Source organism: Leucoraja erinacea, chromosome 9, assembly GCF_028641065.1.
Source record: "Leucoraja erinacea ecotype New England chromosome 9, Leri_hhj_1, whole genome shotgun sequence".
In the NCBI taxonomy this organism is placed as follows: domain Eukaryota; kingdom Metazoa; phylum Chordata; class Chondrichthyes; order Rajiformes; family Rajidae; genus Leucoraja; species Leucoraja erinaceus.
The window spans coordinates 36,941,775-36,961,799 of record NC_073385.1 but is presented as its reverse complement, the minus strand read 5'-3'; the positions used below and the strand labels follow the sequence as shown (position 1 = coordinate 36,961,799).

At 43.2% G+C, this 20,025-nt stretch overlaps 1 protein-coding gene across 1 annotated transcript in view; it reads left to right on the top strand.

The window, feature by feature from the left end:
• The first annotated feature begins 6,829 nt into the window (after window positions 1-6,829).
• slc25a21 (solute carrier family 25 member 21) overlaps window positions 6,830-20,025 on the top strand; it is a 339,982-nt gene continuing 326,786 nt past the window's right edge. Inside the window, exons 1-2 of the mRNA XM_055640536.1 lie at window positions 6,830-6,893; window positions 6,989-7,063. Of these exons, the coding sequence (XP_055496511.1) occupies window positions 6,997-7,063 (67 nt within the window). The 5' untranslated portion in view covers window positions 6,830-6,893; window positions 6,989-6,996. The remainder of the gene's footprint in view (window positions 6,894-6,988; window positions 7,064-20,025) is intronic.

Below are 20,025 nucleotides of genomic sequence, written 5' to 3'. Positions count from 1 at the left end.
GCTGGGTGGCAGTTGGAACTGTGAGGAGGATGCTATGAGATTGCAGGGTGACTTGGACAGGTTGGGTGAGTGGGGCAGATGCAGTTTAATGTGGATACATGTGAGGTTATCCACTTTGGTAGCAAAAACAGGAAGGCAGATTATTATCTAAATGGTGTCAAATTGGGAAAAGGGGAAGTACAACAGGATCTGGGGGTCCTTGTTAATCAATCAATGAAAGTAAGCATGCAGGTACAGCAGGCAGTGAAGAAAGTGAATGGCATGTTGGCCTTCATAACGAGAGGAATTAAGTATAGGAGCAAGAAGGTAATTCTGCAGTTGTATAGGGCCCTTGTGAGACCACACCTGGAGTATTGTGTGCAGTTTTGGTCCCATAATTTGAGGAAGGACATTGTTGCTATTAAGGGAGTGCGGCGTAGGTTTACAAGGTTAATTCCCGGGATGGCGGGACTGTCATATGCTGAGAGAATGGAGCAGCTGGGCTTGTACACACTAGAGGCAGGAAACATGTTCCCGATGTTGGGGCAGTCCAGAGCCAGGGGCCACAGTTTAAGAATAAGGGGAAAGCCATTTCGAACAGAGACGAGGAAACACTTTTTCACACGGAGAGTTGGGAGTCTCTGCCTCGGAGGGCGGTGGAGGCCGGTTCTCTGGATACTGTCAAGAGAGAGCTAGATAGGGCTCTGAAAGATCGTGGAGTTAGGGGATATGGGGAGAAGGCACGAACGGGGTAGGAATGGGGTACTGATTGGCGATGATTAGCCATGATCACATTGAATGACGCTGTTGGCTCAAAGCACCAAATGGCCTACTCCTGCATCAATTGTCTAAAAGATGTTTCGACCCGAAACATCACCCATTCCTTCTCTCTAAAAATTCTGCCTGTCCTGCTGAGTTACTCCAGCATTTTTGTGTCTATAATCCTTCTTGCATTGTGTTGAGAAATGCTTACAGTATTCCTGGTGAAGTATAATTGGGACTTTATATTCCTCTGGCTTCATGTCCAGTACTGCATTTCAAACTACATATGAAGGCAAGTATTTCATTGGACATGTGGGTTTTCTCCAGGAACCAAAGACGTGCAGGTTTGTAGGTTAATTGGCTTCTGTAAAATTGTCCCTAGTGTCTCAAATAGAATCAGTGTACAGGCCTGTTTCTCTAAATACCTAAAACTAAAATCTTGGGCCATAGCCACTTCCAACATTTCACAGTTTAAAAGACTTTATCCTTTCCTGTCCCTAACAAAAAGCAGACTATACATTTAGTGAATAATTTTGGCCCCTAGTTCAAATCCTTGCAGGATTCCTTAATCATACATTATCATGTTGAGTACGTGCCCATTTTTTTTTCTCTCTTGCACCTCTCAAGCAGCCAATTTTAAATCTCACTGAATCATTTGCCTTCATTTCCATGATTTTTTTTAATGTTTGTTCAGAATCTCGTGAGGAATTTCATCAATTCCCTCCTGAAGACCATATAAGTAACGTCTGTACACATTATTCTGTCAAGACTATGGTAATTTTAAAAGTTCCATTTCAGGTGGCACATTCGCCTCGCAGCACCAGAGATATGGGTTCAATCCTGACCTAAGGTGCTGTCTGTGTGGAGTTTGTATGTTTTCCTGGTGACTACAAAGGTTTCCTCTGGTTACCTCAAACATCGAAAAGACGTGGATTTGTAGGCTCACTGGCCCCTGTAAATTATCCTGAGTGCTGAAGGAGTAAAGGTCGGCATGGACTTGGTGGGCCAAAAGATCTATTTTCATGATATATCTTTCAATCAATCAATTCAATATTGGTCAGGCATGACCCACCCATTACAGATTTATGCTACATTCCCAGATCAACAGAAAAATTTGTGGAGATTTTATTGTTTCTCTTATTAGCTAAAGACTCTAATGATATCCCCACAACAAATATTATGCTAACTGGACTCTCATGGCCAACTTTCACTCTTGCACCTTTTTTAAATGGCAGAAGGACATGAACAATTTTTCAGTATAACAATGTTTGTTAATTAGGTTGTCCCTAACCTCCTTTTTCCTACTTAGAGTGAAACTAAGTATGGAATCAATCCCAGGGATTTGTCACTCTAAAATACCATTGTTTCTTTAGAGTCCGAAGAAAAGTCCTGTTACATTATCTAACCATGTTTTCCAGTGATGCTGCCTGGCCTGCTGAATTACTCCAGTATTTTGTGTCTGTTATATCCTTCTTATTGTTGGTTGTGTTACATATGTGCCTTTTTGGTCTTTAATTTAGTTGAGATGCAGGAGGAAATCTTGGTACTTAGCCCCTAAGCAAAAATTCATTTAGATGTTAAAACAAGAGAAAATTTAATGGGAAATAAAGATGTTTCAGAAAAACATTTAATACATTTCTTCACATTAAAAGATCGGGCGTAGTTGGGATTGAAGATTCTCTTGAAAGGGAAGAACTTAACATAATTATAGCAAACAAGCCTTGAAATTAAGGTGATAAAAGTAGATAACGTGTTTGGACTTGATAAACAAGGCCTTTAAAAATTGAAAAGTTGGTTCCAGGAAAAATGGGTGAACTGGTTCTTCTAGAATACCCTAGATTGTGGTGTGGACGCAACAGTTTGGATGATAACAAATATGACATATTCACAAATTAAAAAGAGAGAAAAAGGGAATTTACACAGAGTAATGGAAGAAACAAATTTCTTACTGATATAGTAATACTGCTAATCCATTTTATATTGCTAGTGATAAGATTTGCCATTTCACAGCTGTTTTACATGATAATTAGTCTAAGATATTTGCTGGAGAAAAACTGATATCGGTATAATGCAAGTGACAACAGAGTACTTGGAACGACATCATTTGTAAAGCTGAAGTCTTTTAAGACTGACATAAGGGAGAATTTGTTTAAGAATTTCTTTGTCCAGAAGACTGAGCAGGTGGAATCCTTGAATATATTCCGACCTGAAAAAGATGGGTATTTTAATCATAAGGTAAATCAAGCATTCATAAGCAAAAAGAGCAGACCTAGGCTCTTCAGCCCATCAAGTCTACAGCGTCATTCAGTCATGGCTGATCATTCCCTCTCAACCCCATTCTTCTGCCTTCTTCCCATAACCCCTGAGCCGTACTAATCAAGAATCTTATAATCTCCGCCTTAAAAATATCCATTGACTTGGCCTCCACAGCCTTTTGCGGCAATGAATTCTACAGATTCAGCAACCTCTGACAAAATAAATTTCTCCTCAGCTCCTTTTTAAAGGTACATCCTTTTATTCTGAGACTATGGCATCTGATCCCAATCTACCCCACTAGTGGAAACATCCTCTCCACATCCACTCTATCCAGGCCTTTCACTATTTGGTATTTTCAATTACGTCCCCCTCATCCTTCTAAACTCCAACGAGTACAGGCCCAGTGCCTTTAAACTGTCATCATATGTTAACCCAATCATTCTTGGGTTCATTCTTGTAAACCTCCTCTGGACCCTCTCCAACCCCATCACATCCTTCCTGAGATATGCCCAAAACTGCTCACAATCCTCTAAATGTGGTATGACCAGTGCCTTATAAAGCCTCAGCATTTATATCCCTGTTCTTATATTCTAGTCCTCTTGAAATAATATGCTAGCATTGCATTTGCGTTCCTTACTACTGATTCGAAATTAACTTTTTGGGAATCCTTTTGCAGCACTTCCAAGTCCCTTGGTACCTCCGATTTCTGAACTTAGAAATTTAGAAAATAGTCTCTGCTTTTATTCCTACTACCAAAATGCAAGACTCCACACTTTCCTAGGCTGTATTCATCTGCCACTTCTTTGCCCTTTCTCCAAACCTGTACAAGTCATTCTGCAGAGTCCCTGCTTTCTCTACACTACCTGCTCCTTCACCAATCTTCGGATCATCTGCAAACGTGGCCACAAAGCCTACAATTCCCTCATCCAAATCATTGATATACACTAAGATGAGTCATGGCACCAGCACCGACCCCTGCAGAAGACCACTAGTCAACCCCCTTTATCCCACTTTTTGCCTTCCACCATCCTGCCGGATCTTCCCTCTGATATCATGGGCTCTCATCTTCTTTAGCAGCCTCACATGCAGTCATGATTTAGAGCAGGAAAGAGTAAATGGAATGACTGTCTGAAGGAGGAAAAGGGAACTGCAGATGCTAGTCTACAAAAAAGGACAAAGCACTGGAGTAACTCAGCGGATCTGGCAGCATCTTTGGAGAGCATGAATAGGTGACTTTTGGATTGGAACCCGTCTTCAGACATAGTGGTGAGTGGGTGGGGAAAGCTGGAAGAGAGGAGAGGCAGGACAGCCTGACGAGTAATAGGTGGATACAGGTGAGGGGGGAGGTTCATAGGCAGATGAAGTCCAGAGATGAAAAGATAGTCTGCCCCTTGTGAAGGACACAGAGATAAAGAAAGGGGTGAGAGGTGTCACAGGTAGTCCAAATGAATTTGAAGGCAGGATCGCAGTTATCATTCAGCTTGGAAACGGGTCCTTCGTAAAAACATAGAAAATAGGTGCAGGAGGAGGGCATTTGGCCCTTCGAGCCAGCATCGCCATTGATTGTGATCTTGGCTGATCATCCACAATCAATAACCCGTGCCTGCCTTTTCCTCATATCCTTTGATTCTGCTAGTACCAAGAGCTCTATCTAACTCTCTTTTAAATGAATTGGCCTCCACTACCTTCTGTGGCAGAGAATTCCACAAATTCACAATTCTCTGGGTGAAAAAGTTTTTTCTCATCTCAGTTTTAAATGGCTGCCTATAAGTTTCTATAAGATACCCTCTCATCCTTCTACATTCCAGTGAATACAAGCCCAGTCTTTCCATATGACAGTCCCGCCATCACAGGAATTAACCTCGTGAACCTACGCTGTACTGTCTGAATAGCAAGCATGCCTGTCCCACCAGCATGCGACTCCATGCGGCAAGCACAACCTAAGCGACTCCAAGCAGCAAGCGCTACCTAACGTGGTCGCTTGAGCTGTACGGCCTCGCGGGGCCGGTCCCACTTCGATTGCCGGAGCCGTATGGAGTTGTGCGGAATTGGTCCCGACATCGCGCGGGGCTCCGAAAAACTGACTGTGTCCAAAAATTCAGTGCGGCAACGGCCTGCCAGCCCGCAGCTGCCTCGACGCCATATGTGACACGCGAACTTCCCGCGGACTTCGATCGCACTTTATGTCACTCACTCGATCTCCGCGCGGCCCCGCTTCTGGTTAGGTAGCGCTTGCCGCATGGAGTCGCTTAGGTCGCGCTTGCTGCATGGAGTCGCATGCTCGTGGGACAGGCCCTTTATTCTTAAACTGTGGCCCCTGGTTCTGGACTCCCCCAACATCGGGAACATGTTTCCTGCCTCTAGCATGTGCAAGCCCTTAACAATCTTATATGTTTCAATGAGATCCCCTCTCATCCTTCTAAACTCCAGAGTGTACAAGCCCAGCTGCTCCATTCTCTCAGCATATGACACTCCCGCCATCCCGGGAATTAACCTTGTAAACCTATGCTGCACTCCTTCAATAGCAAGAATGTCCTTCTTCAAATTACGGGACCAAAACTGCACACAATACTCCAGGTGTGGTCTCACTAGGGCTCTGTACAACTGCAGAAGGACTTCTTTGCTCCTATATTTGATTCCTCTTGTTATAAAGGCTAACATGCCTTTTGCTTTCTTCACTGCTGGAGGATTATGTTGGAGGATTATGTGTTGTATGCAATGGCTGATGGGGTGAAAGGTTGGAGGATTATGTGTTGTATGCAATGGCTGATGGGGTGAAAGGTGAGGACTAGTGGGGACTGACCCTTTTGCGACTAGGGGTGTCTCATCGGTACCCCGCCGCTCCGCTCTTGCTCCCCTCGCCCTAGTTGCAAACTCAACTCAACTCAATCTGCCCTGGGCCCTGCACATTGCGTAATTACAAGGAAAACTCACCATCACATCTACTTTATCAGAGGTTTGAAGAGATTCAGCATGTCGCTGAACACGATCAAACCAATGCAGATGTAAAGAGCATACTGATTGGTTGCATCACAGCCTTGTTCTGTAATTCACATGGTCCATCATGACCTCCCCACGATTGAAGGGATCTATAGGAAGCATTGCCACCAGAAGGCAGCTAATTTCAACCAAGACTCGCACCACCCAATGTTCTCATATTTCTGCTACCATAGGGAAGACAGTACAGGAGCCTGCAACTTCCAGCTTCTTCCCAACCATCAGACTCTTGAAACATCCTACCTCAACACTGAACTACTATGGACTTTGTGCTACAAATCTTGCATGAACATACTATAGCTTGCACTATTTATCTAGAATAACTGATGCTTTATTGTTTATTTATATCTTGTGTTGTTTAATGTGCCTGAAAAGTTGCAGCAAGTAAAAATGTCAGTGTGTTGGTTCCTGGTACTTTTGACAATTAAACACACTTGACCTTATCAGCTCCTTTCCCTTTGCCTTCAAGTCTTTCCATTGTCTATATCAATGGATAATATACTACTCGTGTCACCACCCATTTGCTGATCACTACATTTTTATTATCCCTCGTGTGCTGAACTTCCATACCCAGGATTACATCTCTCACATTTTAAATACCTCACCTGCATACTAGCGTTATGGATTGATCATCACCAATCAGAACATTGCCTCGCCTATACTTTTCGCACAGGTTATTTTCACGTGTTCACCTCACGATTCGTTGCTCTTGTCTCCCAGGTTCTGTTCACACTGCCCAAACCAAAGATCTTATAGCGGAGCTATAAGCTCTTTGGCCCAAACTAGTTGAGCTGAAGTCCCCGCCCCTGCTGATCTCATGCATTGCCCTGGTATCGTTTCATTTTGAACAGCTGCTGGTTGCTCGTGCACTTTCAATCGCGTTGAGTACTTTAACAAAGGTCTGAGCCGTTGTGTAACTCTAAATTATTTGCTCAACTTGTATTTATGGGCAACATACCATGATTTAATATTAGATTGTGTACATTTGTTCTAGAGACGAAAATGAAGACTAAATACCGAGGTTTTTTGAAGGAAGCGTCACATCAGACAATCGCCGGAGGTTCCGCGGGTGAGTTGCAAATATAACAAACCCACATATAACTAATGTACGCTTATCGATTATGAAAAATGCGTTGATGCGCCAATGTTGAAATTAATAGAGTCGAAGCTAGGCTTTCAGATTTGCCAAATCAGTTTCTGTAAGCCGTTGTTCAGAATGCCGTGGAGTAATGGTCGATTCTAACGATGTGGCTTTGCTACGGTGTTACAAATGTAAATAACATACAAAGAAACTGTCAAGTAACGTACACGTGTCACGAAGGACTGACCGAAGATCCTATAGGATATTTGGGACTGACTATGTTCCTTTCTCAAAAGTAGCTCGGGGCATCTGGCGAACTTAGTTTTAGTTCCGCGAATCAAATTATCACGTGTATCAACTCGACTTTTTTTAGGCGCGGGCAATCAATCCAACGTCCAGAATTGCAACGATTTAATTTCTGGGGTATTTGTTCTTAAGGATTTTACGTATTGTTGACATGGTATTTATGTGTAATTTGTAGTTATTAGATGTTTTTTTTTTCGTTAAATTCAAAACAATTCCAATGGTAGGTAGTTGGATTTGAATACGTCAGATCAAATTGCAAATTCCGAACACATATTGATGTTTTATATTTTCAGTAGACAAAGTTTTGGAATAAAGACAATGTTACAAATTTTGGAGTCGGATAATTAACCTTATACACCTAAGCAGGTGAAATTAGCTGAATTAAACAGATGTCAACTCCAGGCTGCTTCTGAACATGCGCTACTGATTGGCATGTGACTTATTGGCTGAGATGTAAAAGTGTAAACATTATTTACACCATCTAACTTTCTTTTTCACGTGGAAGTCTAACAATTATGATGCAACTAATCAATTCACGACTCAGCATTTGGACTTTGCCATTTGGCAATAAAGTATTGACACACGCATGGTATTTGGCACACTTCTTTGTAGTAAAACAACATGCTAGAAGCTCACAGCAGGTCCAACAGTATGTAAGGAGAGAGAAAAATAATGCTTCAATTTCCAATAAATTACTTTGCTGGAAATGGATGATGAAATGTAATAACTGCAAGTACAAAACGATGTTGGGGATGGGGAAGGTGAAGAGTCGTGATTAATTGAGGAGCAACTTTATAAAACAAAACAAAGAAGCAAAAACAAGAAAATTGTTAACATTTTGAGTCTTCAATTCAAATATTGTGTCCAATTTTGGGTGCTATTAAAAGGCCTTCATTGTAAAGGGGTTATTCGTGTGTCGTACCAGAGTAAGATTTCAGTGCTGTGGTGAGAGTAGAGAAGCTGGGCTTATCTCATAGGAGGAACAAGGTAAGGGATGATGTTGTATAAAAGTTCAATACTGTGTGGAGCTTTTGGAAAACTAAGCCATATCTCTAGTAGTGCTAACAAAAATAATATAATTAGTTAAAAAAATGCAGCAGGGTAACAAAAACTTTGTTTAGGAAATAATTTTACAGTCCTTTACATCCACCAGAGAAAGAAGTTCAATTTAAAATGTCTCACCTGAAATCTGCCAACTCTCACAATACAATACTCCCTCAGAACTGTAGTAGACAAACTGCTCAGATTTTATTCTTGACTTTCCGGAGTGTCTTGCGTTCACAACCTTCTGACTGAGGCAAGTGTCCCCAACTGAGCAAAAGTTGATAGTAGTGTAATGCCTAATTTTATACAATATTACAGGATCCCTAGTGTAGTTTGGGTTGTTTTTTTTTGTCAGGAATCACTCTTAGACTAAGTGTGAAGAAATTGTGGGTGATAATTTTCAAACATGAAATTAAAAGGCACTTACAGATAAATTTACCATCAGTCGCACCCAAATGGAGGTTTCTGGTCAGTTGGGAACAAGTTTTTGGATTTGCTGCTTAATGTGAAGTGTACCCATCCTTGAACTGAGAACATAATTAAAATGCTTACTTGCAGTTTTTTATTTTCTTAGACAACAGGAAAATATGAAGTGCTTGAAATACAACATCTGTTCATTTAGCAATGCATAAAACGTGAAAATCATGAGATTGGAATTGGCCACCAGGGTATCTGCCCTGTATGTGAAGCATCATGTCAGATAGCCTTATTTTTTTTAAAGTAGATGATGCTAATATTTAATTATCTAAGTTTTGTGATATTGCGCATCAAATTTTGCAACCAAGAAATATGTTCCTGAATGTTATTCAGATATAGAAACAAAGAAAATAGGTGCAAGTATAGGCCATTGGGCCATTTGAGCCAGCACTGCCATTCAATATGATCATGGCTGGCTGATCATCCAAAATCAGTACCCCGTTCTGGCTTTTTCCCCCATATCACTTGATTCCATTGGCCCTAAGAGCTAAATCTAACTCTCTTGAAAACATCCAGTGAATTGGCCTCCACTGCCTTCTGTGGCAGAGAATTCCACAGATGCACAACTCTCTTTTTTCCCCTCATCTCACTCCTAAACCTTTCACTTCTGAGGTCTGAGGTTCCCACTTGCTTTAAAAGGGCATCAATTATACCGGTGCCCAAGAAGAGCGAGGTGTCGTGCCTCAATGACTATCGGACCAGTGGCACTAACGTCGTGGTGATGAAGTGCTTTGAGAGGTTGATCATGACGTAAATCAACTCCTACCTCGACAAAAACCTGGACCCACTGTAGTTCGCCTACCGCCACAACAGATCAACGGTGGATGTGATCTCGCTAGCTCTCTACTCCACTCTGGACCACTTGGACAGCAAAATCTCATAAGTCACGCTGTTATTCATTGATTACAGCTCGGCATGTAATACAATCATCCCCTCCAAGCTGGTGACCAAACTCGCAGAACTGGGTCTCTGCGCATCCCTCTGCAATTGGATCCTCGACTTCCTCATTCACAGACCACAGACTGTTCGTATTGGTGGAAATATGTCAGCCTCGATAACAATCAGCATGCTCAGCCCCCTGCTGTACTCACTCTATGGTCATGACTGCGTAGCCGGTCATAGTGTGAACTTCATCATCAAGTTCGCTGACGACACCACTGTTGTGGGATGTATCACTGATGGGGACGAGTCAGAGTATAGAAGTGAGATTGACCGATTGACCAAATAGTGCCAGCACAATAACCTGGTCCTCAACACCAGCAAAACCATGGAACTGGTTGTGGACTTTGGAAGGGGTAGGATGGGGACCCCCAGTCCTGTTTATATCAATGGGTCGATGGTGGAAAGGGTAAAGAGCTTCAAATTCCTGGGCATGCATATCGCTGAAGATCTTTCCTAGTCTGTGAACACTGATGCAATTATTTTAAAAAAGCACATCAGCGCCTCTACTTCCTGAGAAGATTATGGAGAGTTGGTATGTCAAGGAGGACTCTCTCAAACTTCCACAGGTGCATAGTAGAGAGCTTGCTGACCGGTTGCATCGTGGCTTGGTTCGGCAACATTAGCGCCCTGTTCCATTTGTAATTTCCAGATGATTAAAGTTAGTAAATGAGATGGTACTCTGACAGTAGATCGTGATGAAATTAATGTCCTTTCAAGAATTTTATACCTTGTTATAACAATCAGTATTTCCTACTGATTCCACATAATGCATGACTTTTTAAAGAAATTGAATTTACCAAATTTATCACATAATGAGTCTTTGTTGTTAGATGAGCCCATCACGGAGGAAGAAATATAGAACTCAATCCTTTCGATGAACTCTGGTAAAGCTCCTGGCTTAGATGGGTATACAGTGGAATTCTTTAAGTATTTTTCAGGTCTACTGTACCCCTGGCTATGCAATGTTTTTAAAGAAGCCCTTTTAATGAATAAATTACCACAATCCTTTTATGAAACATCGATCTCTTTAATTCTTAAAAAAAGATAAAGATCCTACTGGTGGCATCATGTAGACCTATATCATTGTTAAATGTAGATTCTAAAATTCTTTCAAAAATATTAGCTATGAGATTGGAAAACATTTTACCGCAGATTATTTCTGAAGATCAGACAGGTTTTATTAAAAATCGTTATTCATACTTTAACATTAGGAGATTAATGAATGTTGTATATACTGCTTCAAATAAAATTCCAGAATGTGTCATCTCACTTGATGCTGAGAAGGCATTTGACAGAGTAGTTTGGGATACTTATTCAATACACTTGAAAAATTTAAGATTGGTCCAAAATTTATCTCTTGGATTAAGCTGATATATCATATACCTCAGGCTTCTGTACTTCCCAATAATCAGAGATCCCCTTTCTTTCGGCTCTTTAAAGGTACTCAACAGGGTTGTCCTTTAAGCCCTTTATTGTTTGGTATTGCTTTGGAACCTTTGGCCACTGCTCTTAGGGAATCCCCCTATATTTTTGGTATTGTCCTTGGGAATAAGACATACAAGCCATCTCTCTATGCAGATGATCTGTTATTATATATTTCTAATCCAGAGAAATATATTACTGCAATAATGATTTACTTAACCAATTTAGTAGTTGTTCTGGTTATAAATTAAATCTTAGTAAGAGTGAGCTTTTTCCACTAAACAATCAAATTCCGAATTATGGACAGTTTCCATTTAGATTGACTACTGACTGTTTTACTTATTTAGGTATTAAGATTACCAAGAAACACAGGGACCTATTTAAAACCAATTTTACGCCCTTAATTGACCATGTCAGAGAACAGTTTACTAAATGGTCACCAATGTCCTTATCCCTAATCGGCCGAATCAATGCTATTAAAATGATTATTCTACCTAAATTTTAATATTTATTTCAGATGATACCTATTTTTATTTCTAAATCTTTTTTTGATATTATTGATTCAAAAATTTCTTCATGTATATGGCAGAATAAAAATCCCAAACTAAGTAAAAAAAGATGGTGGTTTGGCACTGCCGAACCTTAGATTTTATTATTGGGCAGTTAATGTTATTTAAAGTTTTGGACAAAATTTGATTCCTTTATTGTCATTCAGACCTTTCGGTCTGAATGAAATTGCGTTGCCTGCAGTCATACACAGTAACAATAAATAACAAAACATACAATAAACACAATTTAACATCCACCACAGTGAGTTCACCAAGCGCCTCCTCATTGTGATGGAGGCAAAAGTCTTAGTCTCTGTCTCTTCCCTCCTTGTTCTCCCTCCCTCTGTCTCTTCCCTCCTTGTTCTAAAGAATTAGAAGATGCCCAATGTCCAGGATGGATAAATCTTGAACGTGATTCTATGCAACGGTTATCATTGGCTGCTATCCTAGGAGCCTCGTTACCTTTTACAATTACGAGATTGAATAAATATATACGATTAACACAATAATAAGATACACATTGCAAACATGGTTTCAATTTCGTAAGTGTTTTGGATTGAATGATTTTATCTTATCGAGTCCTATCATATCTAATTTTTTCTTTCAACCCTCTAGTACTGATCAGGCCTTTCTGCTATGGAAGATGAAGGGATTAGTATTTTTTTGTGATTTGTTTTCAGACGGTTGTTTTATGTCTTTTGAACAACTATCCAATAAATATAATCTACCTAATTCACATGTTTTTAGATATTTACAAATTAGACATTGTTTGAAGGCTACTTTACCCTCTTTTCCGTTATCACATCAAACCGAAACCACGGAAAAAATGTTACACTTGAACCCTTATCAGAAAGGTTTAATAACGACTATTTATGATGATTTTGAAATTACAAGTAGGTATGTCTGATAAAATTAAGAATTTCAGTTGCACTTACCCCCATCATCACCAAGTGCTTCGAGAGGCTGGTCCTGGCACACCTCAAAAGCTGCCTACCCCCCACACTGGATCCCTATCAGTTTGCCTACCGCAAGAACAGGAGTACGGAGGATGCCATCTCAACGGCACTTCACTTCGCCCTCTCCCACCTCGACCACAGAGACACTTACGTAAGAATGCTGTTCATCGATTACAGCTCAGCATTCAACACCATTATACCATCAAAGCTGATCACCAAACTCGGTAACCTGGGCATCGACCCCTCCCTCTGCAACTGGATACTGGACTTTCTAACCAACAGACCCCAGTCTGTGAGGTTAGACAAGCACACCTCTTCAACCCTCACCCTGAACACCGGCGTTCCACAGGGCTGTGTGCTGAGCCCCCTCCTCTACTCCCTCTTCACCTATGACTGCACACCTGTACATGGTACTAACACCATCATCAAGTATGCAGATGATACAACGGTGATTGGCCTCATCAGCAACAACGATGAGCTGGCCTACAGGGAGGAGGTCCAGCACTAGCAGCATGGTGCGCTGACAACAACCTGGCCCTTAACTCCAAGAAGACCAAGGAGCTCATTGTAGACTTCAGGAAGTCCAGAGGCGGCACGCACACCCCCATCCACATTAACGGGACGGAGGTGGAACGTGTTTCTAGCTTCAGGTTCCTGGGAGTCAATATCTCCGATGACCTCTCTTGGACCCACAATACCTCTACTCTAATCAAGAAGGCTCATCAGCGTCTCTTCTTCCTGAGGAGACTGAAGAAGGTCCATCTGTCTCCTCAGATCCTGGTGAACTTCTACCGCTGCACCATCGAGAGCATCCTTACCAACTGCATCACAGTATGGTATGGCAACTGCTCTGTCTCCGACCGGAAGGCATTGCAGAGGGTGGTGAAAATTGCCCAACGCATCACCGGTTCCTCGCTCCCCTCCATTGATTCTGTCCAAAGCAAGCGCTGTCTGCGGAGGGCGCTCAGCATCGCCAAGGACTGCTCTCACCCCAACCATGGACTGTTTACCCTCCTACCATCCAGGAGGCGCTACAGGTCTCTCCGTTGCCGAACCAGCAGGTCAAGGAACAGCTTCTTTCCGGCGGCTGTCACTCTACTCAACAACGTACCTCGGTGACTTATTATTATTATTTATTCAAATCATTTGCTATGTCGCTCTTCCAGGGAGATGCTAAATGCATTTTGTTGTCTCTGTACTGTACACTGACAATGACAATTAAAATTGAATCTGAATCTGAATCTGAAGAATGATTGGGAAAGAGAACTTCAAATTTGTTTACGTATAAAGAAATGGGAGAGGATTCTTCAATTAGTCAATTCCTCTTCAATATGTGCAAGGCTCTGATACAATTTAAGGTGGTTCACAGAGCACATATGTCAAAAGATAAATTAGCTCGTTTTTATGGTCATATAAATCCTACTTGTGATAGATGTAATTCTGAAGTGGCTTCGCTGACTCGTATGTTTTGGTCTTGCCCACTTTTGGAAAAATATTGGAAATAAATTGTTGATACTATTTCTTTAGTTTTAGGTATTGATTTACAACCTCATCCTATTACTGCAATTTTTGGGCTACCAATGTTAGATTTTATTTCGAAGTTACGTGTGAAGAGCCCGCCAGCCGCATATTCGTCGATACGTCGACGCATGGCACGCGAGTCGGAGCAGTTCAAAACTGCTCCGGCAGGTAAGATTATTTTTTTTCAGCGGGCCAGTGCAGGTTCCGATGCAGGTTCAGTGGGCTACTGCAGGCTCCGAACGGGAGCAGGTTCAGCGGGCCCGGAGTAGGTGACGGGCGCAGTCTTTGCGGCTGCTGCCGTTGGAACTCCAAATGGCAGCAGGCGGCCGAATTTGGAGGCCACCGTGGAAACTCCATAGGAACTCGGATTCGATATTGCGGCTGCCGGCATTGGAGCTCCGAACGGGAGCAGGCGGCCAGAATTGAGGCCACCGTGGAAGCTCCATTAGGAGTTGGGGCTTCCGGCATGGCTAGGCTAGTGATCGCTGCTAAGATCGCTGCTAACATCACACCAGCTGAAGAAATGGCAAGCATAGCAGACAGGTTCTGCAAATGAAACTTCGCTGAAGCTCCAACAAGCAAATCGACCCGGGTTCAGAGACGCTGGCAGGTAAGATCTCTTTATTAACCTCCGTAAAACTCTGAAATGGAGCAGTCTGTCGGCCCAGGTTTGGGTTTACTGGCAGCATGGGCTTTTAGTATCTTTTCACAGTCTCTGGGAAAGTTCAGGTTGATGCAGAGACATTTGCAGGGTACCTTGCATAGTAACCTCTGGTTCTGGGTAGACCATCATGGAACTGGCTGGCCATATGGGTCATATTGACCAGGGAACCACTGCCTCATCATCTGTGATTGAGGTTATCAGACTGCTCAATAGAATGAAGTAATTGAAGTCTCCCACAACACATGTTTAAATTTCTGCTCAGTTAGTAGAATTGCCAGTTAATTGGAAACATCATTGCCATCCTCTCTGGGATAGGTAGCTACCAGCAGGAAGCTAGTCTGGCATATAGTATTTTTATCTGACCTGCAGGTTCATATTGTGAATCAACAATGTATTTATAATAATCCGTAGGCTTTCACTACCAGTATTCCTGATTTAGTGGCGGGTCGAAGAGATTGTGTTGTGCACTCTGGCGACTCAAACAAGTGGTTTCAGTCAGAGGACTGCGAAGCAATTCCTGATTCAGGCTTGCATTATGCTAAATTCCACTCTGAGGAAGAACGCTGAGAATTTGTGGTGACTCTTATAGTCAAGAGTTGACAGGCAACTCGTATTCCCAGATCAAGGGGAGACTGCGTTTTCAGCTCTAGTCATAAGGTTCTGATTATATGTTATCAGCGAAATGTATGAAGAACTAGATAATGCATCTTCCGCGGCAAGAGAAGCCAAAACTTTTCCGTCCGTATGGTCAATAGAAGAACGGGGGTTCCGAGTGGAATCAGCGACATCTCATGGAGGATGAGTGTTCTGGCCAAGAACAAGAGGGGTATATTTCTGATACTTCTCAAGATTACAGAAACATGGAGCATGCCGAATCAGGTTAGCATTTGGCTAATCTGATCATGTGTTTAGTTACCCAGTTTAAGATGGATGATTGGGTTTCATCTTGATCAATCTTGAAGATGCATACTTTGCATTATCTATACACACGAGGCACAGATTATCTGGTGTTTTGATAACAAAGCCAGTGGTGGAAGCCAATTCTGCCCTATCCAGATCAAAGGGCATTGTGTCATCGAGTTTTAGATACTATGCAAAATTTGCAGCTGATAAAACTTAGGGGTTATCAGTAGATACCTCTTGTGATATTAAGAATGAGGTAACATGAAATTTAATAGTGCCAATTTTGCCTATTCATTCAGGCCATGGTAAGGCGGCTGAAGCAACTCCTATTTACTCAGTCACGAGTGATGGCTGGGGCAGCTTGTCTTCTCGGGCAGCTTGCTCTGCACGATTGTATGAGAAGTTTGTGAACAAAATATGTGAGTTAATTTTAAACTGTAGTAACAGAGGTTCGTGTGGCTTTCAGTTTGAGCCTAGAGAAGCGTTTATGTGATAGCACAATTGACACTGCTTGTGCTGCTTTGTCATTCTCTATAGTACCATAAGTGGGACAATAAATGATTGGTTATTCACCCGCTGTTCACTAACGTTATGCAGGGTATCTTTTATATGACCACTCTAATAGCCTACTCATTGTAGTGTACGATGTATATCAGTAAATTATTATGCAAATATCCTTCTCCTGTATTCCTAATGGGAGCAGTATTTTTAAGATTATGCTTTCAGCAACTGATCTCAGCACAAAGAACAGAGTCTTTACTGAATGGGAGCAGTATTTTTAAGATTATGCTTTCAGCAACTGATCTCAGCACAAAGAACAGAGTCTTTACTCAATCTCTGGCTCGGTCTCTGGGTTATAACAGACATTAGGGTAGCTTGTTATGGGAATGATCTCATAAGCAAAATGGGCATGATTGCGTACATTTGAAGTTGATAGCATACCCACCAGAGCAGAGATTGGAGGTGTCAGGTATACAAGTGCACTGAGCTTCCTAATACAGGTGCACAACCTTTTATCCGAAGATCCAAATAACGAAAAGCTCCGAATAGCGACATTTTTTCGGTCCTTAAAGAAAGGTCCTTGAAAACGTTCACCGAGGGCGGCCCGCAGAGGTGACAGCGGAACCTCCGGTCGGTCCTCGAAGAAAGAGGAACTAAATCCCCATTCATAAAAGAGAAGGTGAGGGTATATTGTGCGGGAGGGTTAATAATTGACAATATGCTGCTGCCTGCCCGCTGAGTTAAAAAGTTCCCACGGTAGACTCACGAAACACAGTGTATCGTGAGTCTTGCGTGGGAACTTTTTAACTCAGCGGGCAGGGAGCAGCAGATTGTCGCTCCCTTCAGTTTCACCCCACCTACACCCCTCTGCTTCCCGGCCATGTGTGTGACCCCTTCCCTCCCCTCTCCAGCTCCCCGCCCATTGCACCGGCGCGGGGGCTTTGCACTGTCTTCACGTCGGAGTTGCCAGCAGATCAGTGCCAACTCCAGAGGAAAACTGCAAACTGGCCGGAGACATCAGGACCACCAGAAGCCGCTCCCCGATGGGCCGCTACGGCGACAAGTGGCAGTTCGCCCACAGCCCGAGCTGTGCCCCCTCATCGGGACACCGACCCCCAGGCCCACTGCAAGCACGGAGATCCCAGATCAGCAACGCCAGCCCAGCCCCGCTCCAACTACAGAGGAACACGCTCCCCGTATGGGCAGAAGCTGATGGTGTGCAAGGTACGTCTTGTTTTTGGGGTCGCGCAGCTCGGGCTGTGGGCGAACTGCCACTTGTCGCCGTAGCGGCCCATCGGGGAGCGGATTCCTCTGGAGTTGGAGGGGGAGGGGGGGTATTGTGCTGTTTGATTGCCCCCTGCTATCCCAGGGACAGGGAGACAGGACGTTCACCGAGGGCGGCCCGCAGAGGTGACAGCGGAACCTCTGGTCGGTCCTGGAAGAAAGGGGAACTAAATTCCCTTGGTAAAAGAGAAGTGGAGGGTATATTGCCCAGGAGGGTATATCGCCTACCTGGAAGAAACCGGACATTTTTTCCAGGATGTCGTCTGCACACCAAAGCTCACCAAAGCTCACGTTTGGCGCTAAACATGGCACGCCAAAGCTCACGTTTGGCGCCAAACGCACGTCGCCTCTGCTGCACACGGATATAAGAGTGTGAAAATGTCGCCTTAGGCCGCCTAAGGGCATGTAGCCCCGCTAGGGTGACATGAGTGCGAGAGGTGATTCAATGCTGCGGTCACATTTACAAATTCAGGAATTCATTCAACACACTGCATTTCATACAGACATTTATTCTGCAAGAAAAAACTACATTGAAGACTCAAACTCGCGACCGAGGAACTGCCGGGGTCAAGGCGCAAACTCGCGACCTTGCGGATATGAGCCGAGCACTCTACCACTGAGCCAGCCATTAAAATCTACGCTAAAAAATTTCCATTCCGAAGGCCGACAAATTCCGAATTACGAAAAGTGTCAGGTCCCAAGGCTTTCGGATAAAAGGTTGTGCACCGGTACCTATGACTTGAAAGTTAGTTTCTTTATTGTTATTCAATAGTCTCAAGATATTGCTGATGGCTCATTAGTAGCCAATAGAATGGATAGTTCCCTTTCATCATACAGCAAGAGGCTTATGTAGTGTGTGTTAATAAATTATAAAATTTGGTTGAATATGTCTGGATATTTGCAGATAGAATTCTGCAGTGTTGCATGCGTTATTGACTCACTGTATGTCAATTGGGACTATGGTCCGGTTAAGAACAATGGCCATGGATACAAGTTAGCATCATGGTATTAATAACCCATGTTTTTCTACCCATGGTTTATCTGTTTAAGTGTTTCACACACAGATTGGGTTACTGCATGCAACCACAGAGCTTTGAAGTCTTCACGTAGTCACTCCCGTGTCTTCGAAATAAAATGGAAAGATTAAACGAGAACTTACTGTTTGAAGTTTGATCTTTATTTTATGAGAAGTTGAAGTGAGGGAATACGTTCCCTCCACTCCCAACCCTACTTCTCATAAAGATCATTCGGTAGTTTTGTTTATCATTTTTTTGGAAAAATTAATAAAAAGATTTTAAAAGAAAGAAGAAAGATCCCGCCCCTTCAGGACACCACCAGGAGTACTGCCCCCAGGAATGGGCGCTCACGAACATGGCGTACCTACGGACCATTGCCTTGGCTCTGTCCTGAAGGTGGTGGCTCAAATACTTGTACTCGCTCGTCCACGGCCTATTGACAACCCCGATCCTGACAGTGAAGCCCAGACACAGAAGGTGCGCGGCCATGAAGGCGACTTTGCGCAAGATGCTGTACAGCCAGAACTCGGCCGCGCTCGGCAGCTCCGCCATTGTGGCTGCCAGCACAGGCTTCCTTGCGGCCGCCAGCGCAGGCTTCCTTGCGTCCTTGCATCACCGTGCCTGGGCGCTGCTGCCTCCAACCTGGGAGGTACCGCAGATGAAGGAAGTCTGTGGGCCAGACGATTATGGGGGGGAAAAAACGCCTGTTGGCCGGATGACTTTGGGTTACGTGCCGCATTTGGTCCATGGGCCGTAGGTCGCTGAACCCTGCACTAGATCCTCGGTCTCCCAGTATTCCGGAAGATTGTAGACCACGGGGATCTCTTCTGGGGTACGGGTGACCTGTAGAAAAGGGACGCTTTACACCTTAACTGGAGAGGGATCAACGTTTTGGCAGGCAGGTTTGCAGGGGCTACACGTGTGGGTTTAAACTAAATAGTGGGGGGAGGGATTGACAAATTGGGAGTATAAAGATGGAGTTAGAGGGGAAGTGAGTACAGGAAAAGTTGCAAAAGACTCCCGAATAAAAGTGAACGAGCTTGAGGCTCTGTTAGAAATTGGTAAGTATGATGTTGTGGGAATTACAGAGACATGGCTGCAAGAGGGCCAGGGCTGGGAACTGAATATTCAAGGGTATACCTCCTATTGAAAAGACAGACAGGTGGGCCTAGGGGGGTGGGGTGGTCTGTTGGTGAGGAAAGACATTCAGTCCCTTGCAAAGGGTGACTTTGAAACAGGAGATGTGGAGTTGGTATGGATAGAACTAAGGAATTGTAAGGGTAAAAAGACCATAATGGGACTTATCTACAGGCCCCCAAACAGTAGTCTGGATATAGGATGCAAGTTGAATCGGGAGTTAAAATTG